Source organism: Meriones unguiculatus, chromosome 11 (assembly GCF_030254825.1).
Source record: "Meriones unguiculatus strain TT.TT164.6M chromosome 11, Bangor_MerUng_6.1, whole genome shotgun sequence".
Taxonomy (NCBI): Eukaryota; Metazoa; Chordata; class Mammalia; order Rodentia; family Muridae; genus Meriones; species Meriones unguiculatus.
In genome coordinates, this window is record NC_083359.1 from 87215917 (window position 1) to 87231412 (window position 15496).

General features: G+C 44.2%; 1 protein-coding gene across 1 annotated transcript in view; it reads left to right on the forward strand.

Moving 5' to 3' along the window:
• Ildr2 (immunoglobulin like domain containing receptor 2) overlaps positions 1-15496 on the forward strand; it is a 57664-nt gene that overhangs the window by 18603 nt on the left and 23565 nt on the right. Inside the window, exon 4 of the mRNA XM_060364618.1 lies at positions 12955-13011. Within this exon, the coding sequence (XP_060220601.1) occupies positions 12955-13011 (57 nt within the window). The remainder of the gene's footprint in view (positions 1-12954; positions 13012-15496) is intronic.

Below are 15496 nucleotides of genomic sequence, written 5' to 3' on the forward strand. Positions count from 1 at the left end.
GTCTAGATTGAATACCTCCCCATGGAGCATGACTCACCCTCCTTCCACCTCATACATCTGAGCCTCAGTGGCTACAGATGCTTCGTTCAGAGGTTTCAGAAATATCCAAAGTCCCATGATTCAAGGAAATGGGAGGACAACCACTGTTTCAACATTAAACAGGAAAACTCTCCCAAACACCCTTTGCTGTCTTTTTGATGATTCAGAAGGTAAAGTCATTCTGAAGTTGGAAAAGCACACGGTGTTTTGGTGCTTTGAGGTGACAGTGACAGATACCTTGGAAATATTTAGACAGAATGGATGACAGTAGGGTTGTACCAGCAGACAGTTGCAGAAGGTGTGTGTGGGGGGGGTGTGTGTCCAGAAATAAGCCACCTGGGATTAGACATTGGTCTGGAATGGGTGGCAAGGACGGCTGTGTGTAAGCTGGAGCCACGCCACTGTTTGGATGGGAATAAAGTTCCCTGGGGCAGCTCCAGCTGGCAGGAAAAGGACTTCGCCACGTCAGGAAGGCCCATGCAGGGAAGAGATTATTTTAAAAATCTAAAAGCAGCTCGCCTTGTTCTTATTTCTTTCTATGTGCAATATAAGGGCCTGACCTTTTCTTTTCATGTCCCTTGTGGTAGATTGTTGTTTAAAGGCCTTTTAATTTTAAAAGGGGGACAGAGCCCCTGTAGAAATGAGGCCGAGTGCACGCTCCTGCTTCTGGGATTAGAGTAAGAAAGCATGAGCCAAGGGTGCTTAGTTCAAGCTAAGGGAGACAGTTCTAATGGTAAATGACAGGTTTTATGTTTTCAAATTTGCAATTATGGGTGGTTGGGAGGAATCACAGAAACTACTTCTCTGTTGGGCTGTAACACACTGAACAAGTTCAGTCCAGGTTGCCTAGCTACAAGAAAAACAATATGGCTTTCCACAGGCCTTTCAGTGATTTTTTTTTCCCACTTCATTTCAAAGACCCCTGTATTTAAAAATTACTTCTCCGTAGAAGGCAACTCCTCAAATAACACTCACTGCTTTGCTTTGTTTTAATATTGTTTCTAGCCCAGAAAAAAAAAAAAAAAGGCTTTGCTTACTGAGCACACTTCAAACCAAACTGACAGGTAGAGAAGGAGAAATTATCCCTATGAAGCCCACTCTTTTTAGCTGATGTGTTTTCCGCAATTATTTTGATTGCAAAGGATCAGGGTTCCAACTAACTTTGGGTGTATCTTTTGGCTTGGGTAACAAGAAAATCCCAAGGGATCCCCAGATTCAACACATGAGTTCTGGCGGCAGGTCAGTGTGCCAAGGAGCCTCCACTTCCGGCTGGCTCCTCAGCTTTGTTTTCAGGCAGGTTCTCTACACGTGAAGCAAAGAGGACCTGGCCAGGCCCCTGCTTTCACCTCCCTCAGGAGGACAGAGCTCACCCCCAGTGGGGCTGCAGAGGGAAAAAGAAGCAGTTTCCTGAGGGACACGAGGCAGTTCTTTCCAAATGAAGATGACAGGAATGCCAGGCAGGCAAAACACACACACACCACACACACACACACACACACACACACACACACACACACACACACGGTTAACGTTTTGTGGAATCGATTATCCGTTTCTGCTTCTTTATGGGCCAAATGTAGTGCTAACTGAGGAAGCCAGAAATAGGTGTGCACCCAGCAGGTCCTTGTGAGTAGGCACTAATGTGGGACCAATTCTTTCCCATAAACACAATGCTGCAGAACTACCTTTGTTTGGCTGTCATGATCCTATTTTTTTCTTCCATCTCCTCCTGTGACTTACCCAAGAGTACAGCATATATTACTTCGACAAGTGACGGAATGGGCGGGCACGGATTTTTCTTTCTTTCTGTCTTTTTTTTTTTTTTTTTTTAATTCAAGCTATTCATAGTCCTGTGTCTGGTATAAATAAATGTCTCTGTTCACTGGAATTTTTAAGGAGCCTTTAAGAACTGAATAAATAATCAACGAGTTTTGGGGATGTTTTGGCATATCTCCTATGAGGTGACTGTAGTGATGGTTAATGGCGGTATTTCCTAAGATTGTACGGAAATGCCCCGGCACCGCCCACCCCTGCATTCCTGCAGTTCCAATTTGCAGCCTGTCCCACATCCCAGTGATTTTAGTTCAGGCTGTTCAGAGAGGCTACTTGTTGCCAAGACGCCCTGCCCCGCCCCCTCCTCTCCCTCTCCGCCAGCCACAGCCCGGTGCTGCTAACCAGGGAGATTTGCCCATTAGGAGGGCCTCAGCTCCCAGAGTTCCCATGGCAACAGCCTCCTTGGGGGTCTTTGTTGCCTGCTGAAACTTTGATCTCTGAGAGTGCTTGCTGCTGTTTCTCTCTGGAAGATTTACAAACAGAGGAAGAAGGGCAAAAGAATTGGGGAAGGAAAAGAAAAGTTTACTCCTGGCAGAAGGGAGAGGGGAAAAAAATGAATTTAGGAGGCACACTGTGGCGGTAATTTGAAGGGAACCTTTGGAACATTCTTAGGGTCTTAGGCCATGCTCACATTTCATTTGCAGACTTGACCATGCGTTGGTGTTTTGGCCTCCTTGCCTCTAGCAAGGTGGAAACATCCTACTTCAGCACATACCTGCACCTTCAGGTTTCTGGAGGTGCTGAGACAGCCCCAAACACTCCAGGGGACAGAGGGACAGAAAATAAGGAGTCCGTTTTTCTGGGCAATTCCCTAATGTCTCTCCTCCAACCCCAGACTTACTTAGATGTGTCTGTTGTTCTTGTTTTTATGAAGAATGAGAAAACGTCTTGCAAGGAGAGAGACGAGCCAGGGGGGTTACAGAGGCATCAAGTGGAGTCTCAGCGCCCCTTAGAAACCGTAGCTAAGAGGAGAGGTATGGTTCCTTCAGAGATATGGCACCAAGCGTTTCGCGTTCTGCAAGAACTTCTCTTAGCGTTAAGAAGTCAGTGTGTACATTATTGCTCGCTGGCAGGCACCACAGAGAGGACCAGTATTGCTTCAGTTATGATTTCCATTTAAATGATGGTAAAAAAAAAATGTAATGAGTATTTTTAGCTGCCTTGGGATCCCACACAATGAAGATACAAAATATATCAACGGGTACCATCTTGTCCCTAATAAAACGTTGTGTCTTTTGTGGAGATAAAAGTTACAGTTTGGTGGTGATGAAAAAAAAAACAAAAACAAAAACAAACCAGTATGAGCAAAGATTAAAGCTGTGCTCCGGTAGTAGATATCGAGGCCACGGACTCTCAATAGAGGGGTGCTTTGCCAATGTCTGCATGCCCTGTGTTGCTTGTCACGCCTGTGGGGAGTGGTGAACCCAGTGAGCAGGGCTGGGGAAGCTTTGGAACCCACTGCCATACAGGCCGACTCTCCAACATGCTCATCCCCCTTACACTCCAAACGCCAGTAGTGGTGAGTAAGGTCTGTTTAGACATGGTTTGATGTGAAAGTGGGGCCAGACAGCCCTTGGTGTCCTAATGTGAACTTGGTTTCCCAAACTGTAGAATTAGGAGAAGGGTCATAAAAGCTGCCCTGAAGACCTATTGGTAAGATTGGAAACCCGGCATTCTCCTCCCCTTGCCCTTCTCCTCAGGTCCCGTTTGAAATGGTCCTCATGGTGTTAGACTTGGGGCAGGCTGACTCAGCACCTTTCTTGTCGTTGGGTTGCCTCATTTTGGTTGCTTTTGGGAGCCCCCGTTTCCTGAGAGGATGTCCCTAAGCTAGCGACAAAGATTGGGTTGTACAGCCATTCCGTGGTGTCTAGTGGCTTCTGGAGGAGAGCCATGATCTATCTGAGTGGGTCTGGGAAAGCAGTGATAAATTTATGATTTAAACTAGGATACACTTAAAAGTAGGAGGTGACATGGAATATCAAAGTAACGTAGGGCAAAGTCCCGGCGCAAACACTGCTATCTTCCAGGAAAACTGGTGATGGTGGTCACCTGTCTCAAGGGTCCCTGTGAGGCCCACTCCTTTTAGCTGACATGTTTTCTGCAGTTTTGAGGACTTAGGGATGTGCAACTCCCTTTGCCTACGCGAATCAAGCATTGTGGTCTAGCAAAAGAAACTATATCTACAGATTTCTGACCTGTCACAGCTTTTCACTGCCCCGTGTCCTTTAAAAAAACAAATGAGGCTTGGCAGGTGAAGCTCTTCACGGGTCCCTAGTCCCTCAGCCACCCCGGCCAAGGCTGGGGCCCAGCCTGCCCGCCCCTCCCTCCTTGCGCAGCCCAGCTCACTATTTTTGCCTCACTTGTTGCTCATCCCTGTGGGAGGAACGCACCCTTCAATTAGCGTGCATTCCTGACCACCGCTGTTGCCGTGGTTACCCGGAGTGGCGCTGGAGCAGCTGGGTCAACCCGCCCGCCCCCGTTCTCTTTATGGTCGGTGGAGAGCACGCTGTGGAGACGCGGGGGCCAGCTCTGGAGTGGGTGGTGCTGGGAAATCGGCTCAGCCCAGGGAGGAAAGAATGGCAGCCCCTCAAAGCGGGTCAGGAGACAGTTCCATTTTCTCCAAAGCCAGCTGCCGCTAGCTATTCAAGCATGCAGGTTTGGTTCACACGGGGACTGCGCCTCGGGTTTTGTTGAACTGGCTTCCCAGAGAGGGCTCTGGGAAAGGGTTCATGATGGAAGCCCCTAATGGCTGGCCACCAAGGAAAGGACAGGAGCTGTGGCCGTGCGTGACCTCCCCAGCTGTGTAGCCTCTGTGTCCACCTGCAATCTCAGAGCCTTTTTTTGGTTACGGAAGGTAGTGGTCCCTGAATATTAGACTTAGTCTGGTGTATATCTTGGTGTTAAATCTGTTTTACCAGCACAACAAAGTGCAAGAAGCCACAATGGTCCCCTCAAAGTCAATTTCCTCCTTCAGGGGCATCCCACCATCCTCATCAATTTTGAGTCAGTCCAGCCGTCTTCTGTATTTCACCTCAGACCAAGTCAGGCACGTTATATTAGTAATGATATTTTGCATTCATTCACATTCTGGGGACAGGAGGTCGGATCACTATAGCCCTTTGCACAGGCTAAGTACCTTTGCAATCATTTTTATCACTGTTTATTAGTTTGCAGCAACGGCAAATGCCTTTTAATTAGATCACACTGTGTTATGTATCATTTGGTGCTGAGACTAATATTTTTTCTAAAAAAAAAAACAATCTCAAACATTTTCTACAATCAGAAATTATACTTTCATTATATAAGAGGAATTCCAACACAAGCTGATTTCAGGCATTCGGTGCAAATACTGGGAGACTGAGAAGCCCAGTGACATGATGGGGCCTGGGAACAGATGGAATAAGTAGACCCAAGTTCTATTCCCAGCGTGATTTTTAGGCAGTTATACAGACTTCCCTTAAAATTCTTAACCTCTCCGGTTTTCTGCAGATATCAGGTGGGGGCTGTGGACTAACCTTTGTGATCCTCCTTAGCCATGAAATGCGATTTTAAAATACCTAAAAAGAAGAAGTCAATGCCTTCAACCAAGCTTGCAGTTTACTGCCAAAGAGCTGGAGGCATTTATTAACAGCTAATTGTAGATGATCCAATAGCAGTCATTTTATAGAGAGAATTCACAGAATTATTATCTTCTAAGTCTGTAATTTAAAGTGAACCAAAATATAAAAGACACAAAAAAGAAAAAATAAACACATGAAATGCTTAAATACATAGTTTATAAATATATGTAAAGGAAAGGGAGGCTGTCTCCACACTTGTGACAGATACTTATAAACTATATTTATTGGAAGCATGGTTGCCATGGGAATATAGAATAAAATCATGCATGTGTGTGCTCCTGGGAAATTTCCAATATATTTGGTATTTTAAATAGCCATAGAAACAACCCTCACAGCATGGCCATAGAAACATCTTTACACATATGTACAAGGGACAGAGAAAGGCGTCTGCTCTCCCTGGAGATGTGGGAAAGCAACATTTTGGAGGCTTTGGATCAGAGAGCAGAGAGGGCGGATACAGTACAGACCTGGGGATGGATCCAGAGCATCTGAGGAAAGCTTGGAAGCAGATGAAGCCGAGATGTGCATTGAACAGAAAAGGGAAGTGGGGAATGCAAAAGACTGGGAAGCCTTTGCTGTTGTCCTGAAGAGAAAGTTCACATGCCCAGTGCGCTGCCATGGCTGTGCCTCCAGTTATTTTACTCCAAGAAAAGGAGAGAGATCGGTGCATCCCGGGCCACACGGATGCATGCAGTGCTGTTATCTCACCCTTACGTGAGTTTCTCAACACCCCGGCTCTGCCCATTACGTATGAAGGAGCCAGATTCAGTCTCTGAAAACAAGTTTGTATGAAATCTAGAACTTCCCCTTCCTTTACACTCTGAAGGCTTGAACTATCAGAACTTGAGTGGAAATATGAAGGGCATTGACAAAGGCAATCTCTTGGGGTAAAATATATATTAATATTCCATCTCTGTAATGAATCTTTGAAAATATACTAGCCTGCCCTGTCTTCACTGGGGTGGAGTGGGGTGGCGCTTCCAGCACCTTGGATGGTCAGATGTCCTGTTTCCTGGAATACATTCTTGGCACTGAACGCTGACTCCAGGGTGTTTTTGCCGTATATTGAAAAGTGATGCATGCATGAATTGACAACCCAACAGTTCTTTTCTCCTTCCTGTTAAGAGGGCTGGGTAGAAGGTTCTATAATGGGCAACACATCAGAAGCCTAGCCAGAAGTGCAGCTTAGCAAACCATGGGGATTTCCTATCGGAAAGCCTTGAAGGTTCTGATGGGTCCGTGAGGGCTCTCCTAGTACTAGGCTGCCGAGACACTAAGCCTGGGGCATAGCCCCTGCTCTACCAGGACTTCTAGCCTGCCAGCATAGGCAGGTGTAAAGGAATCACTGTAGAGATATAAATGTTCTCCTGAAGGTGTGTTCAGTGTTCCCAGGGAGCCTGGAAGAAGAAACATCTTATTGGAGCAACCAGACTGGGCTCTGTCAGAACATATTTTGGAGCCGTGCAGTTCAAATACTTGTTTTGCTAAAGGAAGCAATGACCTACCATGAGGGCCCTGGCTACCATTAAAGGAAATTAGCACATTGGGAGAAATGCCACTAATAAGCAAACTATGACATGTGCAAAGACAGAGCTGTGAAATAGAGAGGAAGGAAGCGTGGCAAGGACTAGGTCTCCAGCTACAGCCCCATGACCATATGGATCTTGATGTCCAAAAGGCAAAGGAGATGGCTGCTGGGTAGAACCACTTGCTGGGCAATCATGAGGACCTAGAATCTCTGTAAATGCCAGCCGGACAGACTGCCTATAATCCCGGTACATAGAAGGCGTAGACAGGAGACACCAGAGGAAGCCGGCTAGCTAGATGAGTCAAGTCAGCGAGCCCTAGAGTCAAGTGAGAGACCCTGCCTCAAAAAGTAAGGTCAAGAGGAACTGAGTAAGATATCTGATGTCAACCTCTGACCTCCATGCGCAGACACCTGCACACACAGTACATGTGAACACGTGTACACACAACCACACCACACATACACACAGTCAAAGGAGGCTGACAAAAACAAACACAGCAGGAAGGAAGTCCCTTGAGATCAGGAAGTCTTACGACAAAGAAGCAAGTGACCAAACTGGAGTTCTTATGTCGGCCTCCCAGCTGCGTGGGTGGGCGTGGCTAGAATAAGCCTCACCGTGGACCTTGCTCTGTTCCTGCTTCTGTCTCCACCTGACGAAATATGCACATCTTTGCTGAGTGAATGAATGAGTGAGCAGGAGACATTTGGAAGTGAGCTGGTTTTCAGGAATATGGACACACAGCTCCACTGGGGATAACTTGGAAGTGGCTGGGTGAGGAAACAGCTGGATTTGACAATTAGGAGATAAGATAAGCAAATCGTGCATTCACAGTGCATGTTTCTACCCTGAGCATTCAACCCAGGGAACACGTGTGGCTGTGAAGTGTGTGCCAGCATGCTATGAAGCTGGTGCTTGTGTGTGTGCATGCACAAGCTTCCAGGGTGCTTTATGCATTTGGCTTATTCATGTGGAAATTTCCTAAAAGTAATGGATCTTGCAAGCTTTGCAGAAAACAGAGTGCTTACATGAAAACCATATTTTCTACTGATAGCTTGAGCTGTGATTTGAAAAGAGTAAATATGGCCTTCTATCCACAGGGTCTGCTTCCCCTCTTTCCCCAGACATTAAAGTGACTTGTAATTACCTCTCTTAAGCTGAATTCTGGAAGAATAACAGTGATTCAAAAGCACGGTGAAGTGCTGCTGAAACGCAGGGTGTATTTACTGCTATTGTTTCCATACTCTTAAGATCAGACCCTCACTGGATGTGATAGAATAGAAGAAACGATGGTGCATTTCTAACTGACAGTAGCACTTCTTAGGAATTGTTAGGGCAGGAACTGGAAGCGAAATGGTTCTCAGAAATATAAGATTCCAGCATAAATTCAATTTTTAAAATGCCTTTAGCTCCAATAAAATCAGAGTCACGGTGTAAAAGCCAGAGAGCTCTGTACTTTTGTGCTGTTGATATACTGCTGTTGTCTGCTATCCCCAAACTCTTACTATGTCCTGAATTCTAAAGACATTTAATTTCACCCACTTCACTGCAAGACTCTCGCTCACCCACGCCTCCCTGGGGCTAACTCTACTCAAGTGCATTATGGGAAGCCTTTACTCCTGGAAGCATCAGCTACTGACTATTGCTTCAAGGAAAATGAGAAGCTTGATGTAGGTCTCCCTGTTGGAGTGTCAAAGTTTGTGAATTTCCTATCCATATTTCTTTAGTTTATAGTTTTCAATTACAAAAAAAAAGGAAGGAAGGAAAAAGGAAGGAAGGAAAGAAAAGAAAAGAAAAGAAAAGAAAAGAAAAGAAAAGAAAAGGTCTGGCGTGCAAAATAAAGGTCTCTTCTTTGTTCTGTCTCCTATGCTTGCCCATTCTGGGTTCCCAGAACCAGAAGTAGGAAAGGCTAAGGAAACAGCATGTAGTGTAGTACTGCTGCTCCAAAAAAAATTTTTTTTAACATTGGTAACCAGAGCTGTCATTCTGCATGAGGAAGCAATTTTAGAGCACTGTCACGGTAACACAAACAGCCTAGGGGGAAATCCAGCCTTTGCTGTGTGTATTTACCCTTTGGAGGCCGCAAGCTCAGGATCGTGAGGTAATGTACAGCCCAAAAGCATATTTTGTTTGGCTTATCCACTATTTTTAAAATACATGAATTAAATTGCTTAACATTTTAAAGTTAAGATATTTCGCCATCAAATCGGGGATCAGGTGAACTTGAGTAGAGGATCACCCAATACATTCCTATCGGGCAACAGTTGGCTAGAGTCAAAAGCAGTGGCCCCATAAAGACACTGCCATTTGCCAACCCCTCACACATACACACCACCACCACCACCACCACCACCATCCTGTGTTCCTCTTGTCTCACAGATATTCAGCTGTGATAAAACTTGCATCACCAGTTTGTTCCTATGAACATTTGAGTTTGAAATCCCATTCACTGAGTGTAAGGTTTGAGAACTTAATATGGTGACCATGTCATTCATTGTCCAAATAAGGATAATTTGCAAACAAAAATTGTTGCCTGTTAGTAATTACATCAACACCACGGGCATAAATCAGAACTCTCTCAGAAAAACACGATGTGTATACACCATGACATCCCAGCTTTTCTACCTACTATGAGAAAACTGAGACCAGGAAAGGGGGGGATTTGCCTGAGGTAGCCACCACATAAACCAATGTCACAGCATCCCCGACTGCCTTGACTCCTGCTCCAGTGTTTTTATGACATAACAAGTGGAGTAAGTGTGAAAACCATATCCTCTTTGGCTGTATGGATGCGTTACAGTCAATAGCTATCCTAGCCAGATGTGGTGTCATGTATCAGTAATCAAAGCCCTCAAAAGGCAGAGGCGGGAGCATCATGACATGCATGCTAGACTGGGCTTCATAGCAAGTCTCCGTCTCCAGAAACCCCAAATGAATGAATGAATGAATGAATGAATAAAAATTATATGTATATACATACATACCCACCTATATATCTTCTATAAATAATATGACTAAAGTCATGAGACAGCCTACAAATTGGTAGCTTATATAAAGAGTAAATTTGTATCATGGTTCTAATTAGTCATGTGGCTCACAGCACACCTGGTAGACTTAAGATCTGCAGAATAAGCATGAACGCAGATTCTCATTTAACTAGATACAATATATATACCAACTGATTGTCTGGGGAGGAAGACACACAAAAAAATCTACCATCAAACGTCTGATAACTGTGCTTCCTCTCTTGGTCATTGGCTATCATATGGTAATGAACACTACGTATGCATGAAAGAGACATCTAAGATCCCAATTTCTAAAGTCCTTGACCATCTGTTTATCCCCTTGTTTAGTTTCCAAGACATATTTTTAGAGAACATTCCGGATGAGATCAGTGTGTGCTTTTAATCACGTGCTCAGAATTTAGGCTCAGACTCCGTGGCGTCTCTTACCTAGGGAACTGTGTAAGCCTTGGGGGACACCTTTCTTTTTTTTTCTTTTGTTCTTCTCTCATACAATACACTCTGATTGCAGTTTCCCCTCCCCCCACTCTTCCCAGTCCTCCCCACCACCTTCCCTCTCCCCCAGATCCTCTGTTTCCCTTAAAAAAAAAAAATCAGGCCTCCCAGGGATATCACATAACAAGTTACAATAAGACTAGGTGCAAACCCTCATATCAAGGCTGGGTGAGGCAACCCAGTAGGAGGAAAAGGGTCCCAAGAGCAGATGAAAAGAGTCAGGGACAGCCTCCCACTCTTAAGAGTCCCTCAAGAACACCCAGCTAACAGGTATAATATATATGCAAAAGACCTAGCTCAGACCCGTGTAGGGTCCCGTGATTGTCACTTCAGTCCCTGTGAGCCCCTATTCTGTGGGCTGTGTTCTCTTGGCAGGACACCTTTCTTAATGCCCATTTGGCTTTCCTCCTAAGAGACTTTGCAAGCCTCAGAACCACCTTCCCGTGTCAGCTGTGCAAAAATGGAGGTTCAAGAAGAGAGCTCTTCTTGCCAAGGCTTGCTCCAGCAGAGCTGTGCTAAAGCATCAGCCAATGATAATATTGCCTTGGAATATACATGTAGCTTTTCTAATGTGGACCTGTCACCCTTGCAGGAGGCTTGACTAGGATGCATGTTACCATGGTACCCTCCTGCTCTTGTGGAACAAAGATTGCTTTCTCCTTACTCGTTACTGTTTTTTCTCAGCTGCTGGATCCTCCCATAGTGCCCCATAGTGCCTTTCCCCCTTTGACCTTTGTCAGAGCTGTTTTTCAGTGGACTTCCTTATAGAAGAAGAAGACAAGTGACCAGCTATGATTTCAAGACTCAAAATGTAAAACACACATTTTTGATTTCTACACTTGATCTTAACCAAAAGGCTGGGAAGCAATAAAGTTGTTTTCTAAATGAGCAAAATCCATGTGCACATGTTTTGTTTTTATATGGATGTAGGACTATGGATGGATGGAAAGCTATAGCTCTCTCTCTCTCTCTCTCTCTCTCTCTCTCTCTCTCTCTCTGTGTGTGTGTGTGTGTGTGTGTGTGTGTGTGTGTTCAATCTGGACTAACATAACTTGCAAATATACCTCTTGTTGCATCTAGTTAAATGAGAGCATTCATTTGTGCTTACTGTTTAGAGCTGTGTTTACCTACAAATGTTTTAAGCATCTCTAGATATGTTGTGGTCCAAGTCATTAACTAGATTCATAATGGAAAATCATCCTTAGTATAAGCTACAACACTGTGGGCTTATAGAAATATGATGTTTAGCAGCTACAGGTGGTTACCGAGCCCTTGAAATGACAATATGTTGTGGATGCTGGCATAAGTGAAAAAAAATGATATTAAGTTAATTATTTGTTTGTCTGTACATTTTTGATGTTATCACTAGAAAAGCTAAAATTACCCATGTTGTTGGCATTGTACCATCATTGGATGGAGCTGTCCTGGAGATGATTGCCATGTGTTGATATAAAGAAGGATTCAGTTGCAGGCCTTAGCTGTATCACTTTTTATCATCACAAGACAGAGAGGAAGGGTGTTTGCTGCTTGCATCCTGGTACAGCTTTCTGTTTGTTAGCAAAGCTGTAGGCTGATAGTGATACCACAGGCCTTTCCCTTGATATATGAATCTGGTGAACCGTACAGGACATCTCCTGTAAGTCTGCTTCACCTCCTCCCTCACATCGCCTAGCATCGTATTTCCTGTGCAGCTCTTCACTTCCCAGAAGCCTTGAGAAGCACCTGTTCTGACACAGTCTTGAAGTTTCTACGCAATATCACACAGAAGGCACTCGGGTACATGCAATGCCAGCTGTGGGTACCATATGGGAAAACCATACCATATACATATGTACCAAGTATTTCTGAAGCCAGAAGGAGTGTAGAGAAGTGTGTAGCCGGTCTAGCGTTATCTTTTCATTGCCTTTGAACATTTTAATCATTGAGATATCTTTAAGCCATAAATAGAATCATGTGGCTAGTTAATTCTAAGTTAAAACCAAATATGTACTTTTGTTTTTATATGGACATGGGACTGTGTATGGGTTGTATGAAAATGTAGATTGAATGTTTAGATACAGATGGGTTTGACTTTCCACTGAAGTGCGTGGAGAAGGCTGTGTGAATGCTTGGAGCTGGTGCATGTCAGTCTGCTCAAGCACGGTTCCTCATACGGAGGCAGAGATTTCCTCTTCTTATAAATAGTCAGAGATAAGGTCCCCCTTTCTGCTTCCACCTAGGATAGGTACACCCTTCCCCTGGATGGCTGACAGAGGCGCTTAGTATAGTCATCTCTTTATGAAGCGTGGCCTTGATGGGCCTCCCCCACCACAGAGTGTACAGAGCAATGGCCCTGTGAGCATGGCACAGTCAGGAACAGGGCTGCGTTTTTCTTTGGAGTAACCTCTTTCCTTCTTCTTTCCCTTCTGCTTCTTCTAGGCAGGACAGGGCTGCTTGCTGACCTCTTGCCCAGCTTCGCTGTGGAGATTATGCCAGGTATCCGGCCATTTAACTCTTTATCTGCTGTCACTCCGTCCGTCTGCTTCTGCGTTAGTCACTAATTACTGGTTTGTTTTTTGTTTTGTTCTGTTTTTTGGTTCATTCATCTACATAATGTTCATTGTCTTTCTCCAGGATGAACTAATCCCTTTGGATAAGCCTTTTGTATGCCTTCTGTTCCTAGGTCCTAAAAGAATAACGAGAATTAAGAATAGTGGAAACAGGGCCACAGTCCCTTGGTGTCCAGCCTGCTGCATCATTGGTTATCTTAAGGCTCATCTCAGGATCTCACCTGTACCCAGATAGCTATGTGCCTTTCAGTATTATTTATTTGTATTCCTTATTTCCTAAATTATATGCTTACCCATTCACTCTTATGCAATTATAGTACACTGATGTGCCTTTTGTAACATTACCAAAAATATATATTTTTTAAACTTAGGAAGGTCAGGTCCTCCTTCTTCCTGCCAAAGCATGAATTCATAGACCTGTACTTGTATATTTAGACCCTGGAAATCCCTAGGCACCCATGGACCATATGTCAAGATCACTTGCCTCAAATACATGGCTGCATCTTTTCATGTAACTTCAGGTGACGGTCCCAGCCAGACAAACCAGTCTGGTGTTGAACTGTAGCTTGCAACTGAAGGAGGTTCAGGGAGAACTAAAAATGAACTATAGAAAGGATGATACTCGTTAAAGGGATGGCAAAGGGAATAATGAGGTTTGATTTCTACCAGATCTGCTAGGTCTTCCTAATAGAAACAGAGAGATAGGGCATATCCCTGGTCATTGGAGTTTGGTTGATTGACATTTTAATAAATGTCCAGAGTCTTCAAAATCCAGCTCCACTAATTGTTCTTCTGTGAATTCATCCAGCCCTTGACCTTTAGTTGGCCAACCAGACCCAGACCTTTTCCTTATTGATGTAGCCCTCAAGGACACCGAGAGACATTCTCCTTGGAACCACCCTTATCAAGTGTCCCCTAAACTTTTAAGAGTTTATTTACACAGATAAAAATGTCACATCTAATGTTTCAAAGTAAAATATTGTATCTCTCAAGTCTGAGAAAGAGTTTCTGTATTTTATGTTCAGTCCTGTTCACCTTAATTTCCCTCTCTTTGACTCCAAGAACCCTTTTACTGATTTCTTTATTTATTTACCTATTTATTTACCCATTTACTGAGAAGGGGTCTTGCTACTATAGGCTTGGCTCATCTGGTAGACTTGTTGTGCAGCCCAGGCTAGCCTTTAAATTCAGAGCAATCCTCTCTCTGAAGAAAGCACTCTTCCAAGTGTTGGGATTACAGGCATGCATGGCCAAACCAAGCTCAGACAGCATTCTTTTATTTCTCAGTATAACCTGCTAGTCTTTTTTCCATAACTGCTTCTGTTCCTATAGTTGGCCTAAGCCACCTCCGGGATAAATCCCCACCTTCTTAAGTTATGTAGCTTACAAAGCTTAGGCTAAAACCTCATGCGACTTATTATCCTCAATAAGAATGTTCTCCTCACAGTTCAAGTCAGACACAAAGCCTTCTCAGTCCCTAGTTGAAGAGAGGTTAGCCTGGACTTGAATGTATTGCTAATGGATAAGTGGGGGCCATTCAGAAAACATGAGCTGCTTGTTTTCTCTCTGAGGAAATGATATTCCGACCAAAGGCCAAATGACTCAACCACTGTCATAAAACTCTTCACATGTAAAAGTCACGTTCTCAAGTTCCCAAATTAACATTCATCTAATGGAAGGGATAGTTAATAACCAAGCTTTAAGAAGAACAATGTCTACGAAGGCTCATTCTAAAGGATTTTGAGTGGGTGGCTTTCAACCATTTTGATCTATTGGCTTTTAAGGAAAACGTGGTTCATAGCAGTTTGTCCAATCTCCAGGAAAGACATGGACTCATCCCAAGCCCAATAGTATGACATTGAGACAAGTCACCCAAGAGTCACAGTCACTTTTATGTAAGCCAGATAGAATTGCTTCCTTTTGAATCTTTTGGATGAGCAAATTAGAGAAAATTCATGTTCAGCCTCAAACAGAGCTATGAAAATTATAGAATTTGACAAACATATTAGCTAGGCTCATTTCAGCCTGAGTGCTCTGAGCCACCTAATTTTTGGCTATGTTGGCGGGCTGGCATGATCATTTTGAGTGTGATCAAACCAAACCCATACCATGGGAAGGGAGCTATATCTTCTCTATTTGAAGCTATGCCTCTTTGCTCCCCTCCCACTAATGATGGATCGTTATGGAGGTTTAAGCAAGAGTTTTGGATCTCTGCCCCAGTGCTGATGACAGGAAAGGTGTCCCAGGAAAGCAGATGAATGCACACTGAGCCTGGACCACATAGAGGTGATCTATGTAGGCCACGAAGGCACATGGCCCTTCCCCACCTCAAGATTTACAGATTTTGTTTGTTTGAGGCAGGGTCTCACTTAGTAGCGCAGGTTGCTTTGATTTCTCTGTCTCAGCCTGCT